The following is a 20203-nucleotide window of genomic DNA, read 5'->3' as shown; positions in this document are numbered from 1 at the left end:
CGTGGCCAACCAAAGTTCAGGGGCCCTAAAATGTTTTTGTTTAAGGGCCCCCCTATAGTTTAGATCACTTGGTCAAGAAAAGGGACCAACTGAACGAGACACAGGGATTAGCACTGCCCGTGAACAATAATCAATCCAATCCCAATGGTAATGACAAGAACAGACGCAGAGACCAACGGAGCGGCTTCGTATCGCAGGCGGGATGGAATTAGACCCACTGTCCCTAAACTGCACGAGCGACCTCTAGCGAATTGCCCACGTTCCCTACATCGCCCCTCCCCGTTTCCTCTCACTGATACTTTGTAGCAAAAGCGAAGTATCTCCGCCCACCCGCTCCCACTGAACAGGCCCCGCCCCTTTCCTGTGTCCCTCTCTCCAGGGCTGTGTGTTCTCCCATTCATGCTCAGCTCGGTGTGTTGCTGACATCCCGGGGATCCCCTGCTGCTCCTCTCTCTCCTCTCCTGGGCTCCTCACCCCCCCCCGACCCCAAGGACGCAGCTCTATTCCCTTTTTTATTCCTACTGCTTGTTTATGTCTTGTTTATTCTCTGGACCCCAAGTGCTGATGCCTCCCTGCTGCAGCTAAACACTTTATATCCACCATATCTTCCTTGCAGCTCCATCTCAGCCCCTGGATTGTGAATCTCTCAGGATCTACAGCAGCTCCACCTGACATCAGCTCAGCTCCATCTGACATCAGCTCAGCTCCATCTGACATCACACCAGCTCCACCTGACATCACACCAGCTCCCCTCAAGCCATTTCAGAGCCCCTTCATCCCAGCTGCAGTTTGTTTTTAAATGCCTTTCCCTATAATGAGGAGGATTCTGAGGATCCCCAATCGATCAGTGCTGGCCATCCTCTTCCTCTTCTCCTTGTCCTCATCTTTCCTCTACTTCATCTATGTTGCCCCTGGAATTGGTAAGTACTATGTTTAATAGGGTTTTATTATTCCAGATGCTGACCTACTCCACCCCTTTACTCCTTTGTGTGGCCAGGACATAATTTTTTGGGTGCTGCAGCCTTGTTGCCTAAGTGCTGATTAGCTGATCATTCTCATTGATTATTGATAATGTTGCTGGGACAGTGGGGAATACAAATCCCATGTAAATTGTCTGAATGCATTCATACTTCTGGGAGGGGGGATGGGCCGCACCAAATGGTTTGGGCTTTAGGGGAGCACATTGTGGCATCACCACCACCATTTATTTATATAATGGCAGTAGTGCTTTTGAGGACCTTGTAATGAGTGAACAATTGCTACAGAATAGAAATTGGATCAAAGGGGCCTGCTTGCAATCATTCCTATCATGATGCCACCGGGAGATTGTCAGCTCTGCTGCCTACGTCTTGCTGTGATGGCATTGCTTTATCTTAGAGCTCCGTTATCATCAGCATAACGTAATTGTCAGCTCTTCTGCTTGATTTGAGGCATGGCTGCTTTCATGTTGAATGTGTTAGGTAATTGCAGATGGGAAGATAATTGGTATGAGGTTCAGCTCCCATTGTAACAATTGCCCTGACAAGTATACAGGCAGGTCAGATGCAAGTGCTGTATGTATATTTTATATCATTAATCCCCACCTCTGCATGTAGCTGAGTGACAGTGCTGGGTGCACAATTTATTTGGGCACATTTAGTGGCGAGCAGCTCACCCGCAGATTTCTAGCGAGGAATCTCTGTGACATGTCTGCAGAGTCCTCCCTGCTAAAGGCGTGTTTCCTGAAGATGACTCTGCCGCTGGTATGGGAATATAAAAAAAAAACATCTCAGGGGGATTGTGCCTTTCAGGGATTTCTCAATGTACAAAGGATAACCCTTCGGCTGCTGGATGGGCGTGGAAGCCATACAGTCTTTTCCTTCCTCCTTTAGACTATGTTTTAGGTTTCCCTTTATGTTATTATAAGATGGTCAGGATGCATATACAGGTGTGGGACTTGTTATACAGAATGCTGGGGACCTGGGATTTTCATATGAATGATCTTTCCGTAACTGGGATCTACTGGGGTCCACTAGAAAATCATGTAAAAATTAAATAAACCCAATAGGCTGGTTTTGCTTCCAGAAAGGACTAATTATATTTTAGTTTGGATCAATTACAAGGTACTGTTTTATTATTATTATTATTATTATTATTATTATTATTATTATAGAGAAAAGGGAAATCATTTTTAAAAATTAGGATTATTAGATCATAATAGAGTCTATGGGAGACGACCTTTCTGTAATTCAGAGCTTTCTGGATAATGGGTTTCCGGATAATGGATCTCATACCGATACAGGTATGGGACCTGTTATCCAAAATACTTGGGACCTGGGGTTTTCCAGATGGAAGCCATACAGTCTTTTCCTTCCTATTTTGGACTATGTTTTAAGTTTCCCTTTATGTTATTATAAGATGGACAGGATGCATATACAGGTATGGGACCTGTTATACAGAATGCTGGGGACCTGGGGTTTTCCAGATAGTGGATCTTTCTGTAATTTGGATCTTCATACCTTAAGTCTACTAGAAAATCATGTAAACATTAAAAAAAAATAAAAAATAATTGACTGGTTTTACCTCCAATTAGCTTTCTGGATAACTGGTTTCAGGATAACGGGACAAATACCTGTCTGTCTATCTATCTATCTATCTATCTATCTATCTATCTATCTATCTATCTATCTATCTATCTATCTTATATATATATCTGTAACTCTGTAATTGACGGATACATGAAAATTGTCATTCTGGTATATGAATTGAGAGAATTTCCCAGGTTATTCTACTGCAGTTTGGGAAGGATTGTGTGACAGTTGATAAACTGGCATTGTGGGAAATGCACAGTGTTCCAAGCAAAGGCATTGGAAAGAGTGTTCTACCTCATTGGAAGGCCTATCTCTGTACCCACTATTACACTATATAATCATATACCTCTGCTGATCTGTGTCCCCTTTCATTATACCCGCCTGACTGTCCCTGTGCACCACGCGTGATTGAAGGCATATTAACCGACATGATGATATCGGGGGATGTGCAATTCTGCACCCTTTTTGGTCCTGCCGTTGCCAAAACGACTCTTTACTTCCTGCAAAAATCTAAATGCAGCGTAGGTCAATAGAGGGCATTTGCATGTTATACACCAAATTTGATCCTCTCTGGATACATGGGTAAGTTTGGCAGAAAAATGTTGCATGCAACAGAATCACATGATATGCAACATTTGTGATTCCGCCGTTCTGCAATAAGTCGTCTGTGCATTAACCCCTTTCTGCAAACTGGAACAGCTCCCCCACTCTTCATACTCTATGTCCCCCCACCCGTTTGGTGGAACGGCTTCCCATTAGGGATGCACCAAATCCACTATTTTGGATTCGACCGAACCTCCGAATCCTTCGCGAGAAATTCGGCAGAATACCGAACCAAATCCTAATTTAGGGATGGGAAGGGGGAAACATTTTTTACTTCCTTGTTTTGTGACAAAAAGTAACGCTATTTCTCTCCTGCCCCTAATTTGTATATGCAAATTCTGACTCGGTTCAGCTGGGCAGAAGGATTCGGCCGAATCCTGCTGAAAAAGGCAGAATCCCGAACCGAATCCTGGATTCGGTGCAGCCCTACTTCCCATAACCCCTTGCCTTTCTCTATTCATTTCACCAGAGGCACTGATCTGTTAAATGCAGCTCAAATCCTAATCTGCACTAATCTTGTTAAAGGAATCTTGTTTTTTTTTATCTTTATTTATCTTTTTTAGGTATCGGGGGGGGGGGGGTGCGATTTACATATAAAAAGGAAATTGATAAGAGCTGGGGATGGCTGTATATATTCGTGTGCATCCTGGCATTCTCCCCAGAATTAGGGTTCTTTATGGTTTTATTTGCCAGATTGACCTGTAATGTCACTCGGAGTGATGTTGAATAGTTGGTAAGGCTGTGGGGGATAAAGAGCTTTAAATCACCCCTCCAATAACTTTTGACTTGAAATCGTTGCAGGTGATTATCAATTGAAAAATGAATCCACAAAGTGCATTAGGGTATATCGGGCATAGTTAGTTACATAGTTAAATCGGGTTGAAAAAAGACAAAGTCCATCAAGTTCAACCCCTCCAAATGAAAACCCAGCCCCATACACACACCCATCCCTACTTTCACATAAATTCTATATACCCATATCTATACTAACTATAGAGCTTAGTATCACAATAGCCTTTGTATTATGTCTGTCCAAGAAATCATCCAAGTCCCTCTTATAGTCATTAACTGAATCAGCATCACAACATCACCCGGCAGTGCATTCCCCAACCTCACTGTCCTGACTGTGAAGAACCCCCTACGTTGCTTCAAATGAAAGTTCTTTTCTTCTAGTCTGAAGGGGAGGCCTCTGGTACGTGATTCTCTTTATGGGTAATAAGGTCCCCTGCTATTTGTCTATAATGTCCTCTAATGTACTTGTAAAGTCTAATCATGTCCCCTCGCAAGCGCCTTTTTTCCAGAGAAAACAACCCCAACCTTGACAGTCTCCCCTCATAATTTAAGTCTTCCCTCCCTCTAACCAATTTAGTTGCACTTAGTCTCTGCTCTCTCTCCAGCTCATTTATATCCCTCTTAAGGACTGGAGCCCAAAACTGCCCCCATACTCCAGATGAGGCCTCACCAGGGACCTATAATGATCAGGCTGGACGGAAAATTGGGTGCCTTTGAAGGTACATGAACTAGAGTCCTGCAGCGGGTCCATGCGGGTTGCTGGTAGATGTACCGGGTGCGGGTATAGACGTGGGTTTGCGGGTCGGGCCACGGGTCTTCTCAATAACGATTTTTACTCTTTTTTTTTTCCTGATCACGTCTACTTCTGATGATGTCACTTCCGGTTTACAATGACAGCACTTCCTGATTCTTGATGGTCAGCGGGTTGTGGGTCCGGGTTGCAAATAAGGTACTTGCGGGTCGGGTAGCGGTTCCAAGTGGGTTGCGGGTCCGGGTCGGGTACGGGTTCCAAAAAATGGACCCGTGCAGGACTCTAACCCAAACATCGGCCATTGTTAGTGCTGAATCGTCTGATACAGGTAGAATTCCATTGTTTCTATCTGTATATCTGACCATTCAGCTTTACACGTGTGTATTGAAATGAACAATCTTTCCAAGAAAGATTGTTACGTCTATGGCCACCTTAAGGCAGAAATAGAGAATAATTTAGGACACTTTGATGCCATAGTCTAGACATACAACAAAACACCAATATTGCTTTTAGCCCGACTCACCCTTACCAGGTTAGCTTCTCTGTTTCGCCGCAATAATCACTTGTGATACTCCGCTGAGCATGCTGGGAGCTGAACAGAATACACAGCTTAAGATGTTTATTGCAGAAGGACATGAGGTCAGGAAACTCCTTGGGGGGGGGGGATGCTTTACATTAACGTTTGTACAGGAACCAACAAGGGAAGGATTAGTCCTTACAGAAAACCTATTCACGCATAAAAAGGATGCTAATGCAATATATTATACAAGCTTTTTGGAGAAGCTCCTAATATGTATAAAAGTGGCCTCAAAGCAGGTGCTTATTTTTGAATTCCTGGTTTGTAGGCTGCCATTTCCCATATAGGGGCTACCCGATAGTCTATCGAAAGCTCTTATTTAGCACCCCCTTTTTCATGCTTTTTTTGACACTTTTTGCACTTGAATGTAGCTCACACATATAAAAGGTCGGGGATCCCTAGTCTAAGGGAAACTATATGGCACCTCCCTCCCATATGTATAAATACAAATATACAGAGAAGGAATGTTCTGGGCACACAATAAGCTATACCCTCATACTGTACTGTCTAAGGGAAACAATATGGCACCTCCTCCCATATGTATAAATACAAATATACAGAGAAGGAATGTTCTGGGCACACAATAAGCTATACCCTCATAATGTACTGTCTAAGGGAAACAATATGGCACCTCCTCCCATATGTATAAATACAAATATACAGAGAAGGAATGTTCTGGGCACACAATAAGCTATACCCTCATACTGTACTGTCTAAGGGAAACAATATGGCACCTCCCTCCCATATGTATAAATACAAATATACAGAGAAGGAATGTTCTGGGCACACAATAAGATGAAAAATCTGAACCCTGTATAAAGGCCCACAATTTCTGGCTGTGCAGAGGTTACAGATTCGGCTCGGTATTCAACTGAATCCGTTAAGCAAGATTCAGTGGTTCAGCTGAATACAAAAAAGGTGGATTTGGTGCATCCCTAATTTGTCATTATCAGGGATTTTTAGGTTTAGTTGTTCACATCCTCAACCCTGTCTGTTGTACCATAATTCTTTGCACCTCTATTATATAGTAGCTGAGGTTGAATCAAGACTGAAACCAATGGACAAACCTTTCCGAGTTAACCCCAACAGCATGTTTGTCATGGATTAAGTGTGTATTTGTGCTTGCACCACTGTGTTGTGTGTGTGTGTGTGTGTGTGTGTGTGTGTGTGTGTGTATATATATACACAAACTCAGCCTCCCGTCGGAATGTAGAGAGAGTGCGGCCTACAGGCGTTCCAGAACACACATGTTAGCAGTCAGGTGAAATGTGCTGAGCGAACAGTTTGGGAGCAGGAGAAGAGAGGGTCACGTCTATCCGGCACATTACTTTCAGCTGCTGGGGCTAAATTGGTTGCGACCTCTGATAATAATATAAGTCTTATGATGTTTAGCCATCAGCATTTTCTCTCCCACAGACCCATGCCTACCTTGTGTTTTTTTTTTTTGTTATCCACGGGGGGGGGGGGGGGGGCGGTAGAAAAAGTCTCTTGGGTTTCGCTGCCAGTAGTAAAAAGCACTTCTGGATGGCACTGCCAACAATAGAAAAATGAGCTTCCTCTTTGGATCTTTGGCTGCAATTGTGAGTATAACCTTTATACAGAAGCACCGTCCAGGGTACACGTCACTAAAGGGGAAGCGTCCCCTGCTTTTATGTAACATCTACAAATCATTTAATTTAATAGATTTGTAATGTAAAGTGATTTAATAACAGGTAGCATTTACCTCTCTCTCTCTCTCTCTCTCTCTCTCTCTCTCTCTCTCTCTCTCTCTCTCTCTCTCTCTCTCTCTCTCTCTCTCTCTCTCTCTCTCTCTCTCTCTCTCTCTCTCTCTCTCTCTCTCTCTCTCTCTCTCTCTCTCTCTCTCTCTCTCTCTCTCTCATATCTATATATATAATCTTTCTATATCTAATCTATCATCTATCTATTTATTCTCTCTCTCTCTTTATTATCTATCTCTCTCGATCATCCTTCTATCTATCATCTATCTATCATCTATCTATCATCTATCTATCTATCTATCTATCTATCTATCTATCTATTGAATTAAAGGGGAATAAAGCATCCATAGTAATGTTTACAGCTTTGCCCTGTTGCAGAGGTAAATACAGAGTGTTGTTGGTAGTAGTCATCTTGGGCCATAACACTACTATTAACTAATTGACTCTGAGTAATAGAAGTCAACCTACCTGGAAGGCATGTGTACACCTGCTTGGTTCAAGTGCAAATGCCTATAAAATTATGAATGCACCAAATCCTGGTGTCTGATCGGTTTTCGGGCGAAGCCGTGTTATTATTGGCAATATAAGGATTTGGCTGAAAACAAAAGCCTGGCCAAACCAAATCCAAACACTATGTAACTGAAAAAAAATTGGTGCCCACCTGGTTCCGCTGGTGCTTCTGCATTTCCGGCACTGTGGGAGGGTACGGATTTGGCCGAACCTGAAACTGCAGGGTTTGGTGTATCCCGAATAAAATAGTCATACCTATCTCTGGGATCAAATGACCTGCTTGAAAACCAGATGTGTTAAAAAAAGGAAATTTTTTTCAACTTTAACTTTTTTGCTGAAAGGAGAGGGTTTCCTGTCCATCTGGGAATGGCACTGCTTTTGTATTGGTTTCTTGCAGAATCTTTATCCTCCAATAAGAACTGGCATGGGAGGATGCATAGGAGTCTCTAAGCTAAAAACACTTGTTTTGGTGCCAAAAAGTTCTTTCATAGGGCCCAGTGACCTGTGTGTTGGTTATATATTGTATTTCCTTTTTGGGCAGACTTGAATGTTTTTAACAGGCGTTAATGGCAAGAGTGCAGGAATCCCATTTTATCTGATTTAGTATATTAGAGGCAATTTGCACAGGAGAAAAGATTATTTTATACATATGCGTATGTGACACTCATAAATCTCCATGTTGCAACAAAATTATAGGTTGTTTGATTGGTGTTTACTAGTCCATACTGGGTAAACCAAGGGAATCCAGTTACTCTCACATATTGGTAAAACTGGAGGAGGAGTGTTTCAATTTAAGCTGGGTTTCTTTACCTTTATCTTTATTTATATTTAAGGTGTATTATAAGGGATAATGTACCCCCTACTTTAAATTATAAGGATATTAGAAGTCTCTGAGGGGTTGTTCTGTGACCATATAAAGACACAAGGCTGCAGGCTGAGTTATACAGGGAACTCTGAGTATCACTCATGTATTATAAGGGATAATGTACCCCCTACTGTAAATGATAAGGATATTAGAAGTCACTGAGGGGTTGTTCTGTGACCATATAAAGGCACAAGGCTGCAGGCTGAGTTATACAGGGAACTCAGAGTATCACTCATGTATTATAAGGGATAATGTACCCCCTACTGTAAATGATAAGGATATTAGAAGTCACTGAGGGGTTGTACTGTGACCATATAAAGGCACAAGGCTGCAGGCTGAGTTATACAGGGAACTCTGAGTATCACTCGTGTATTATAAGGGATAATGTACCCCCTACTGTAAATGATAAGGATATTAGAAGTCACTGAGGGGTTGTTCTGTGACCATATAAAGGCACAAGGCTGCAGGCTGAGTTATACAGAGAACTCTGAGTATCACTCATGTATTATAAGGGATAATGTACCCCCTACTGTAAATGATAAGGATATTAGAAGTCACTGAGGGGTTGTTCTGTGACCATATAAAGGCACAAGGCTGCAGGCTGAATGTTTTTATGTAATTTATTGAAATCCAAGTTCATATTTTACATTGTTGGTGCAGTGTTTGTTTATTATAGAAATGTTTCAGTGAGTTGAGACACAAGTGACTTCACTTCGCACTTTGATAAAATAATTGACAGGCTATTCTGGCTGGCTAATGTTTACCAAATCTATATATAAATGAAAGAATTAGATTAAATCCATTCCTAGTATTCATTTCACCCTTCGGCTGAGGTTCCTTTCCAGTGGGAAAGAAATGAAAGCTAATCAGTCCAGATATAAGGCAGTCGATCTTTTTTTTGATGGTGACAGACTTTTGTTTTAGTGCTGGATGTAACTGAAACCCGGCACTGCTCCCGATTCCCAACCTGATGTATCTGGTCTGTTTTGTACATAGACAGGCATTTCTGCAAACGAATGTGAGTTCACTAATTGGTGTGGAATGCTCACAGGCTCGTTGGCTCCTGTTAAAAACTGTCCCTGTCAATGTGATCGGGATCTTAGATTGTAAGCTCCACTGGAGCAGGGACTGATGACAATGATGTATCCTCTCTGTACAATGCTGTGGGATATGTCCGTACTTTATACATAAAGGATAGTAATAATAATTTTGCATATTGTTATTCATGCTGACATATTGCTGGGAACCCTGCAGTTACCATAAAGCATATGGCCAGCTTGTGTTACAGGCTTGGGAATGTTTAATTGCCGGGGTAACACCCGATCCCTTTTGCAATAGGTGACGTCAGTTTCGCTCACAGGTTAATTCTGTGCAGATGCTTCTCAAGCACACCCTGTACATATAAAGGGGAGAAAAAAGATTTAAAGGAGACGTAAAGCTTAACTAAAGAAGTAGCTATAAATGTTGTACATGATGTTTTGTGCTTCTGTACCAGCCCAAGGCAACCACAGCCCTTTAGCAGCAAAGATCTGTGTCTCCAAAGATGCCCCAGTAGCTCCCCATCTTCTTTTCTGCTGATTCACTGCACATGCTCTGTGCTGCTGTCACTTACTGAGCTTAGGGACCCACTCACAATATACAGTACACATAGAATAGAAATGTCACAATATAAGGCTGATTAGTAATTAATACACATAATTACTACATGGCAGCACAGAAACCAGTGCAATTAGCATCAGAATTTAATAATCAGCAAACCTGCAGCATCATCTTATATTACAGCCAGGGAAGCTCATTTTCTGCTGGAAAATTAGTGACGAGCCCTAAGCTTAGCTTCTCAACAGCCAATCAGAGCCCACTGAGCATGTGAGTGTCACAGACACTTTCCAAGATGGTGACCCCCTGTGACAAGTTTGAAGTCCTGGATCATTGCTGCTATTGACAAGCTGAAACTTTAGCCTCGTGCAATAAGTTCACTATATAAAATATGGCATTTTTAGCCATATTCATTTTTATGGTTTAGCTCCTTTAAGGACCGTTCCAGGTTTGATCTGTGACCCTTGAATTAGACAATCATGTGATATATAAAGCTATTTCAAACATTACAGGGTCCTTCCTGCATATTTGATAGGAATGCCCCAACTATGCCCAGTTATTTGAGGCCACACACCGGTGGCACCACTTCCACCTGGTTAATGGTAAACTTGTTAAATCTGTTCACAGAACTACAACTATCTGCATCCCTTCCCTACTCTGGTGCACTCTTTTTATCCCTCCCAGCAGCAATACAGCGCACAAGATTCCAGCCTGGGATTTCCTGGAGGTTAATTTTTCAAGTTGAGGATCATCTCGGAGGTTTAACTACAGTCAAAGCAACAATGCTTATCCTTTGATTAGATCCTTGCTGTAATCCCATGCAATCTTTTTAACTGATCATCGCATTGATGTCATTTGCTCATCTCGCTGATCTCGAGCTTCTGTTGCGCATGACTGATCCGTCTGATTTACAACTACCGCCTGGTGTAGCATTTCAGCAGCTTTAACACTCCAGATTATACATGCATTGTTCTCATTGTATGAGTAATGCCAACAAATATATATATATATATGTGTGTGTGTCTAAGGCATGGCTTATTGTCTTGTATATTTGTATTTATACGTATGGGAAGGAGGTGCCATATTGTTTCTTTTATACAATACAGTATAAGGGTATAGAGTATTGTGTGCCCAGAACATTCCTTCTCTGTATATTTGTATTTATACATATGGGAAGGAGGTGCCATATTGTTTCCCTTAGACAGTACAGTATGAGGGTATAGCTTATTGTGTGCCCAGAACATTCCTTCTCTGTATATTTGTATTTATACATATGGGAAGGAGGTGCCATATTGTTTCCCTTAGACAGTACAGTATGAGGGTATAGCTTATTGTGTGCCCAGAACATTCCTTCTCTGTATATTTGTATTTATACATATGGGAAGGAGGTGCCATATTGTTTCCCTTAGACAGTACAGTATGAGGGTATAGCTTATTGTGTGCCCAGAACATTCCTTCTCTGTATATTTGTATTTATACATATGGGAAGGAGGTGCCATATTGTTTCTCTTAGACAGTACAGTATGAGGGTATAGCTTATTGTGTGCCCAGAACATTCCTTCTCTGTATATTTGTATTCATACATATGGGAAGGAGGTGCCATATTGTTTCCCTTAGACAGTACAATATGAGGGTATAGCTTATTGTGTGCCCAGAACATTCCTTCTCTGTATATTTGTATTTATACATATAGGAAGGAGGTGCCATATTGTTTCCCTTAGACAGTACAGTATGAGGGTATAGCTTATTGTGTGCCCAGAACATTCCTTCTCTGTATATTTGTATTTATACATATGGGAAGGAGGTGCCATATTGTTTCCTTTAGACAGTACAGTATGAGGGTATAGCTTATTGTGTGCCCAGAACATTCCTTCTCTGTATATTTGTATTCATACATATGGGAAGGAGGTGCCATATTGTTTCCCTTAGACAGTACAGTATGAGGGTATAGCTTATTGTGTGCCCAGAACATTCCTTCTCTGTATATCTGTATTTATACATATGGGAAGGAGGTGCCATATTGATTCCCTTAGACAGTACAGTATGAGGGTATAGCTTATTGTGTGCCCAGAACATTCCTTCTCTGTATATTTGTATTTATACATATGGGACAGAGTTGCCATATTGGTTTCCTAAGACTAGTGCAGTCAGGTTCTAGCTTGCATGCCATTGCCCATTGTCCTTGAACCTGATTGGAAGCAGAATCTTTTTTTTTTTTGGTTACACCCCCTTACAATATTGCCTTAAAGCCTTAGACTCTTACCAACCTCTGACTTAATTCTTTATCTCATGAGCACAAGGTTATTGCTGAATTACCTTCCTTTGCATGAAGTTTTATTGCTTACCAGTAAATAGCTAGGCATGAGCCGACGTCTCTCTGTCCCTTCATCATTTGTGTTGGATGAGTCCTTCACTTAACAAGGGCAACTTTCCCTTGAATTTCCCACTGTCTGCTCAAGATGGCATATATTTCTGCCTGGCAGAAAGTGAGGCAACGTTCTCTTTTTAACAGGTTACTATACCCCTCATCCGCTTTTTGCATGCTTTATTATTGTTCTTCATTTATAAAGCTCCAACCTGTTCTGCAGTGCTGTACAATAAATAGGTTTAGACACTGAACGTAAAGAATTCTGGCCATAACCTGTACACAAGTGAAGAGACGCACTAAAAAGGCCATTGTAATTGAAAATTTATTTAACAACTTACTAGTGGTTTGGGACCTTCTTCTATAAAACTGACTGCAGCTGGGGAAAGTAAGGGGCAGATTTATCAAAGATCGAGAACATTTCGAATTTAGAGCTATTGTTTGTGTACTTCGACTAGGGAATAGTCCAAATTCGATCCGAATTTGAAAAAAAATTCGAAAATTCGAATATCGAAATTTATCTTGTACTGTCTCTTTTTCGACTGCGACCATTCGCCAGCTACAACCTTCCGAATTGCTGTTTTAGCCTATGGGGACCTCCTATAACCTATTTGGAGACAATTGGTGGACTTTGAAAAATCCACGATTTTTCTGGGAAAAACTTCGAATCGAATGCGCTATTCCTTTGATTCGTACGATTTGAATTTGGCCGAATACAGACCTATTCGATCAAAAACGGACCTATTCGACTAAAATAAAAAACTTCAACTTAATTTTGGTTGGTCTTTTTGAATTCGAATTTCAAGTTTTTTCAATTCGGAATTCGACCCTTGGTCAATATGCCCCTGAGATTTCATTATATTGTTTTAAATAAACTCCTTTAATATTATGTCTATTTAAAGAAACTCCTTCAACTACTGGGGTAGTACTGTTATTATTACTAGAGAAAAAAGGACTTAGCTGTATGATGATGTCATGTCCTCCTTCTTTTACCATATATTTAAAAAAACAAAACAAAAAACAGTAGCTCGTACTTGATCCCAACTAAGATATAATTAATTCTTATTGGAAGCAAAACCAGCCTATTGGGTTTATTTAATGATTTTTAGTAGACTTAAGGTATGAAGATCCAAATTACGGAAAGATCCATTATCCGGAAAACCCCAGGTCCAGAGCATTCTGGATAATGAGTCCCATACCTGTATTTTATACTTTAATAAAAGGAACAGACTGTATAATGGCCTTCTTATTTGTAAAACCGATAACTGGAGGGATGGGGGAGCTCATTATGTCTATTTAAACTCTCCGACTACTGGGAGGTCTTATCCTTAATAAAATTATAGAATTTTTTCTTTATAATGAAAGCAAGAGGCTGTATAATATCCTCCTTATCTGTAAACCTGAAGCAGAGACTGCAGCTGGGAAAACCGAGGGACTCATTATTTCTGTTTTAAGAAACTCTTCCAACTGTGGGGGTAATACTATCATTAAAATGGAAAATATCCGATTATGTTTTAAACAATGACGGTAGTAGGTTGTTTAATGATATTCTCCTCATCTGTAAACTAGAGACACCCTTGGATTATGTTCATGCAAGGGTGTATACAGTTATATATACCATCTGTACCATACAACGTGCCAAAACCCCTCCTCCTTATGTGTTTAATCCTTAACATCAGTCTTTCCTTTAAGAGTTCACCCAGATGGGTGTGTTCTTATTGCGTATTGAAACATGTACATTTGCGTATAAAATAAAGTGGAACTTTTCAAAACAAGTGTAGCCGAAAGTTCAAGTAAATTAAAGAAAAATCACGCCTAGGCATCAGCATTCACTAGGTTAAAGGGCATGTAAACCCATAAATAAAATGTAACTACTATAAAGAACATGTCGTCCTGAGAAACTTTCCGAAATAAATTCATTACAAATGTTTGACGGTTTTAAAGTTAATATGTAAATATAATTGCTATTGAAAGCAGCCTCTGTCTGGCCATTTCTGCCCCGCTGGTCTTGCCTTGAAACAATGTGTCAAAAATCAGCTGACCTCCAGCCCTTTTTTTTTAATCAACTGATACATTGTTTCAGGACTATGCCACAGAACAAAAAATGGCCGCTGCTTATAATAGCAATACTTTGACACAACTTTAAAACTGTTTAAAATGTGCAATGAATGTATATTGGAAAATGGCTGAGAATAACTTTTTCTTTGATTGGGTAACATTTGAGTTTCGGATTTAAATTCCCTTTAACTGAGTAACTACATTTGATTTTTAAAGTAGGGTTGCCAGCTGTCCGGATTTCACCCGGACAGCCCGTTTTTTGGAAGGTATGGGATCTGCTATCCGGAAACCCGTTATCCAGAAAGTTCAGAATCACGGAAAAGCTGTCTCCCATAGACTCCATTTTATCCAAATAATCCAAATTTTTTAAAACAATTTCCTATTTCCCTGTAATAATAAAACCTTATCTTGTACTTGATCCTAACTAAGATATAATTAATCCTTATTGGAAGCAAAACCAGCCTATTGGGTTTATTTAGGGGGTTATTTATTTAAGTCCGAATGCCAAAAACTGTAAACATTTTTAGTTTGGTTATTTTTTACTATAAAACCCAAATTTTTAGTGAATAAAAAAACTCAAATTTTTTCAGGATTTATTAAAGCTCAATGCTACAAAAATTCTGAATCCAAAAATCCGGCATCTCAGACTTGCCAAAGTTATATATAAGTCAATGGGAGATGTCCCTATGCTATAGGAAGTATCTGTGGTCTGCGCTGGAATTAGCCCGAAAATCAGACTTTTATTTTTTTTTTTTTTTGGGCAAAAAAAAAAAAATCTGAATTTTCAGGGAAAAAGCCAGAAAAAATCGAGCAATTCGGAAAAAAAAATTAAGAAAACGTATGATTCGGATTTTCGCTTGTTTTATTGAGTTTTTTCCCTGATCTGATATCAATCATGCTTTTCTATTAATAAATTAGGTCAAATCGTGGATTCTAGTTTGGTTGGACTCTTTAAAATAAAATGCTCCGATAAATTCTAATTTCGATATATAAGGCCCTTAATGTTTACATTATTTTCTAGTAGCCTTAAGGTATGAAGATCCAAATTACAGAAAGATCCATTATCCGGAAAACCCCAGGTCCCAAGCATTCTGGATAACAGTTCCCATACCTGTACCTGCAGCTCGACTGGGCCATTTGAATTGGTTGCATAGCTGATACTCCTATCTATGTAGGGATTCGTAGGCTTAATTGTTGCACAGGAGAACTAGAACTGTGGTTAATGTTACTAAATATATTATTATTCAGCTTACTGGGTTTTTGGAAAGTCGTCTATACAGGTGCTTGCTGCGAGGGTAGAGCGTAGGCTAGGGATGTGCGGGCTGGCCCGATACCTGCAGGTTAACCTGCGGGTTGGGCAGGTCCAGGCCGACCTTGCACTCCTCTTCACGGGTGGGTGCGGGTTGAGCTCTTCTCCTGCTCTCCCCGCCGACACCTTCAAATGCCGGCTTCCAACTTGCCGGTTTCCTGCTTGCTCCGCCACTTTTGTGACATAATGGGCGGCACATGTCTAGAAAAGGAACCCAGAAGTCCGATGCGGGCTGGTTAGGGTCGGGTGCGGGTTGGGAAAAACCCAACCCTCACATCACTAGCATTTTTGACAACTCTACCCGCAGTCCAGGATTGTTACTGAAATGTCCGGACTTTCTCTTTGATCTCCTGCACTGAACAGCCAGAAAAAGATACAAAGTTTCCAACTTAATTGGCTTTTTTGACAGAGAGCCCAGAATACGTGGCAGGTGCACTTGGATACATTTGTAACAATTCAAGATAAGGAAAGAAACAATTGTGACAGTTTAAGTCAAGCAGGGGAAACTGTGACGTGCAGCTTAAAGGGCAATTCACCTTCATTAGCAAAACTGTAATGTAATAAAAACCACAGAAATGTGTTTAAACTAACCTGCCATATGAATAAGGTGTAGCCACAAAATGGGCGTGGTCAAATCTTTTATCTATTTCCAAAATGTTGGGAGGTAGGCGTAGGTGGTAGGGTGGCAATTCACAAACATAACCAGGTGTCCATTGTCTCAGGGAAGGGGCTGTAACTGTTTGCTAGTGTGTATAGTAAGGAAAATGCTGGCGTAGAATGGTTGTTCCGTGGGGCATGGCCTAAAATCTTCCCATAAAGGAGTTACAGGAGCTTTACCTCTCCTGTTGGTTAGTGGGAAAAGTAAGGTGGTGCCAAGGAAGTTTCTGTAACTGCGGCAGTGTTTGTAGGTGTGTTCTATGTACTCACTAAGCTTTTACTCTTTCCATGCGGAGGAAACATGAACAGACTGGGCTGCATGTCAGTTACTCACAGGCTGAGAGATAATGTGCAGATAAAGAGGCACACACTGAGTTCATGTGCATTATCCTGGTTTAGGGAGCAGTGTGATCTGGTGACTTTATATCAGTGATCCCCAACCAGTAGCTCGTGAGTAACATGTTGCTCCCCAACCCCTTGGCTGTTGCTCCCAGTGGCCTCAAAGCAGGAGCTTATTTTTGAATTCCAGGCTTGGAGGCAAGTTTTGGTTGTATAAAAACCAGGTGCACTGCCAAACAGAGCCTCAATGTAGGTTGACAATCCACATAGGGGCTACCAAATGGCCAATCACCGCCCTTATTTGGCACCCCAATAACATTTTTCATGCTAGTGTTGCTCCCCAACTCCTTTTACTTCTAAATGTTGCTCACGGGTTTAAAAGGTTGGGGATCCCTGCTTTATATGGTTCTTTTATATGCAGGACTTGACTTACGAATGCTCATCTTATGTAAAGGGAAACAGAGCCCCCCAGAATTGATATCCTAGAGCTGCTGAACATGAACAAACATACAGCAGCCCTGTGACCCTCTTCCACCCCCAAAGAAAATCTAAAATGCCTTTATAGACTTGTGATCTTAAATTCCCGACATACAGCCATTGGAGGGATTCGTCTTATCCCAATGATGTATTTTTCCAATTTTAAAAACAAAAAGTAGACGTGTGCATTTTCGGCGCTAAGAGCCGAGGAAGGGGCTGTAACTGGGATAGTGGCTATTGTAGGGCAAGATGGGTTGAGAAAGGAGCTGTAAAAGGGATAGTGGGTATACAGGTATGGGAACTCTTATCCAGAATTGGGTTTCTCCGGGTAATGGATGTTTCCATAATTTGGATCTTCATACCTTAAAGTCTAACCAGTAATAAATGTGCTGCAAGAACTTTATAAATGACTACCCCCCTGTGCATGTACACACAGACACACAGACACACACACACAGACACACACACACACACACAGACACACACACACACAGACACACACACACAGACACACACACACAGACACACACACACAGACACACACACACACACACACACAGACACACACACACAGACACACACAGACACAGACACACACACACAGACACACACACACAGACACACACACACAGACACACACACACAGACACACACACACAGACCCACACACACAGACACACACACACACACACAGACACACACACACAGACACACACACACACAGACACACACACACACAGACACACACACAGACACACACACAGACACACACACACACAGACACACACAGACACACACACACAGACACACACACACACACACACACAGACACACACACACACAGACACACACACACACAGACACACACACACACACAGACACACACAGACACACACTAGTTTACACAAAGTTACTGGAATTTACACTTTGAAGGGCCAGATATAAAATTGAATGTTGCTTATACCAGAGGGTTGGATAAAGCATTCAAAGTGGATTTTAATTAATCTTTACATTTACTGATATAAACAGTGACATTCAAAAGCAGATTTTGGTATTTTTATGTATATTTGTATATATAGTTTTTTTTTAGTTTTTTTTTATTTATATTCAACTTTTTGTTCCAAAACCAGGCAGTGGTGTGGGTGGAACATGAATAGGAAGAGGGTCCTGAATAAAAAGATAAGGAACAGAAATGAACAGTTAAAATAAAATTGTAGTTTAAAACAGAAATAATCATTTTGGTTTCTGGGGTTAGTGACCACAGCAAGCAGAGCGCAATTTAATTTAGAAACTTGATATGTGATTGTGGCTTCCAAACAGGAAAATAAATCCACTTCATGCACTTGCAAAGCAACGAAACAAACTGCCTCTGCTTATCCATCAGCTGAACAGCCACAGCTAAGCATGATAGGTGTGGAGGGAGGAGTCTGTTTATACAGAGCTCATATTGTATCCTTAAAGTCAGCAAGTTGTAAGGTTCTTCTGATATAGACCATGTGAGGCTTCATGATAGCGAAAGCAAGAGATTCAAATTGGCACTCGCAGTTTGAAGAAAAGCATACACAGGATAGATTTAATCTCACTTTATATTATTGCAATAAACCTGATTTAGAGATTACAGGGCATGAATGTAACACAGACCCAAAGCCTTTTATCATTTCACAACCAACGATTAAGGAACGTGTGTTTGATTCCAATGCAGTCAACACCTACCTGTTCATGATGCAAGCCCGCGGAATTATTATCCGAGAGAACATGCGAACGATCGGTGCCCAGGTTTATGAGCAAGTGGTCCGCAGTGCGTATGCCCGGAGGAACAGCAGCATCAATGATACAGGTATGTGCACAGAAAAAAGCCTATCCCTTCTATATTTATACTTATTATTTTATTTATTATTTATTTATTTATACTATTTTATTTATTATTTATTTATACTATTTTATTATTTATTTATACTATTTTATTTATTCAAACTATTTTATTTATACTAATTTATTTATACTATTTTATTATTTATTTATACTGTTTTATTTATTATTTATTTATACTATTTCGTTTATTATTTATTTATACTATTGTATTTATACTATTTTATTTATACTGTTTATTTAATATTTATTTATACTATTTTATGTATTATTTATTTATACTATTTTATTTATTTATACTATTGTATTTATTTATACTATTGTATTTATTTATACTATTGTATTTATTTATACTATTGTATTTATTTATACTATTGTATTTATTTATACTATTGTATTTATTTATACTATTGTATTTATTTATACTGTTTTATTTAATATTTATTTATACTGTTTTATTTAATATTTATTTATACTATTTTATGTATTATTTATTTATACTATTTTATTTACTATTTTATTTATTTATACTATTTTATTTATTATTTATTTATACTATTTTATTTATTATTTTATTTATACTATTTTATTTATACTATTTTATTTATTTATACTATTTTATTTATACTATTTTATTTACTATTTTATTTATTTATTATTTATTTAAACTATTTTATGTATTATTTATTTATACTATTTTATGTATTATTTATTTATTTATACTATTATTTATTATTTATTTATACAATTTTTACCTCATACTGTTACACTCCATTAGACGGTACTGTATGAGGGTATAAGTTACTGTATTGTGTGCCCAGAAAATTGCCCATTCATCGCATGACTCAAATACCTAAGGGAAAGAACACCCTTGTAGTAGAGATACATGGGAAAACAGCTTTACTGTGATATAATTGCTGGGAAGTAGTTAATAAAAAGGATTAATTTGCTCATTAGAAGTCATGCAGGCAATAATGCATGAACCCTCCCTTCCCAGCCCAACTGCTTTCTCTTTAGAAGAGCTAAAAAAGCAGGAGTTATATGCTTGTTTCTGACTCATGAGTATAATTATTCTTCTGCACAAAGAATGAGTCTGTTTATATCCATTATATATATATAATACACAAAAGCCATGAATATCTTGTAA

At 39.7% G+C, this 20203-nt stretch overlaps 1 protein-coding gene across 2 annotated transcripts in view; it reads left to right on the top strand.

Moving 5' to 3' along the window:
• The first annotated feature begins 331 nt into the window (after positions 1–331).
• Positions 332–20203, top strand: part of LOC108702589 (beta-1,4-galactosyltransferase 5) — a 34055-nt gene continuing 14183 nt past the window's right edge. For both annotated transcript variants that reach the window (XR_005964820.1, XM_018238159.2), the window contains exons 1-2: positions 332–920; positions 18890–19024. Coding sequence is in view for 1 of the 2 variants with exons in the window: in XM_018238159.2 (XP_018093648.1) it covers positions 800–920; positions 18890–19024 (256 nt within the window). In the remaining variant the exon portion in view is untranslated. The remainder of the gene's footprint in view (positions 921–18889; positions 19025–20203) is intronic.

The sequence above is a fragment of the Xenopus laevis genome, chromosome 9_10S (genome assembly GCF_017654675.1).
Source record: "Xenopus laevis strain J_2021 chromosome 9_10S, Xenopus_laevis_v10.1, whole genome shotgun sequence".
Classification (NCBI taxonomy): Eukaryota; Metazoa; Chordata; class Amphibia; order Anura; family Pipidae; genus Xenopus; species Xenopus laevis.
The sequence above is the reverse complement of the archived record's forward strand: the minus strand, read 5'-3'. Positions and strand labels throughout refer to the sequence as shown.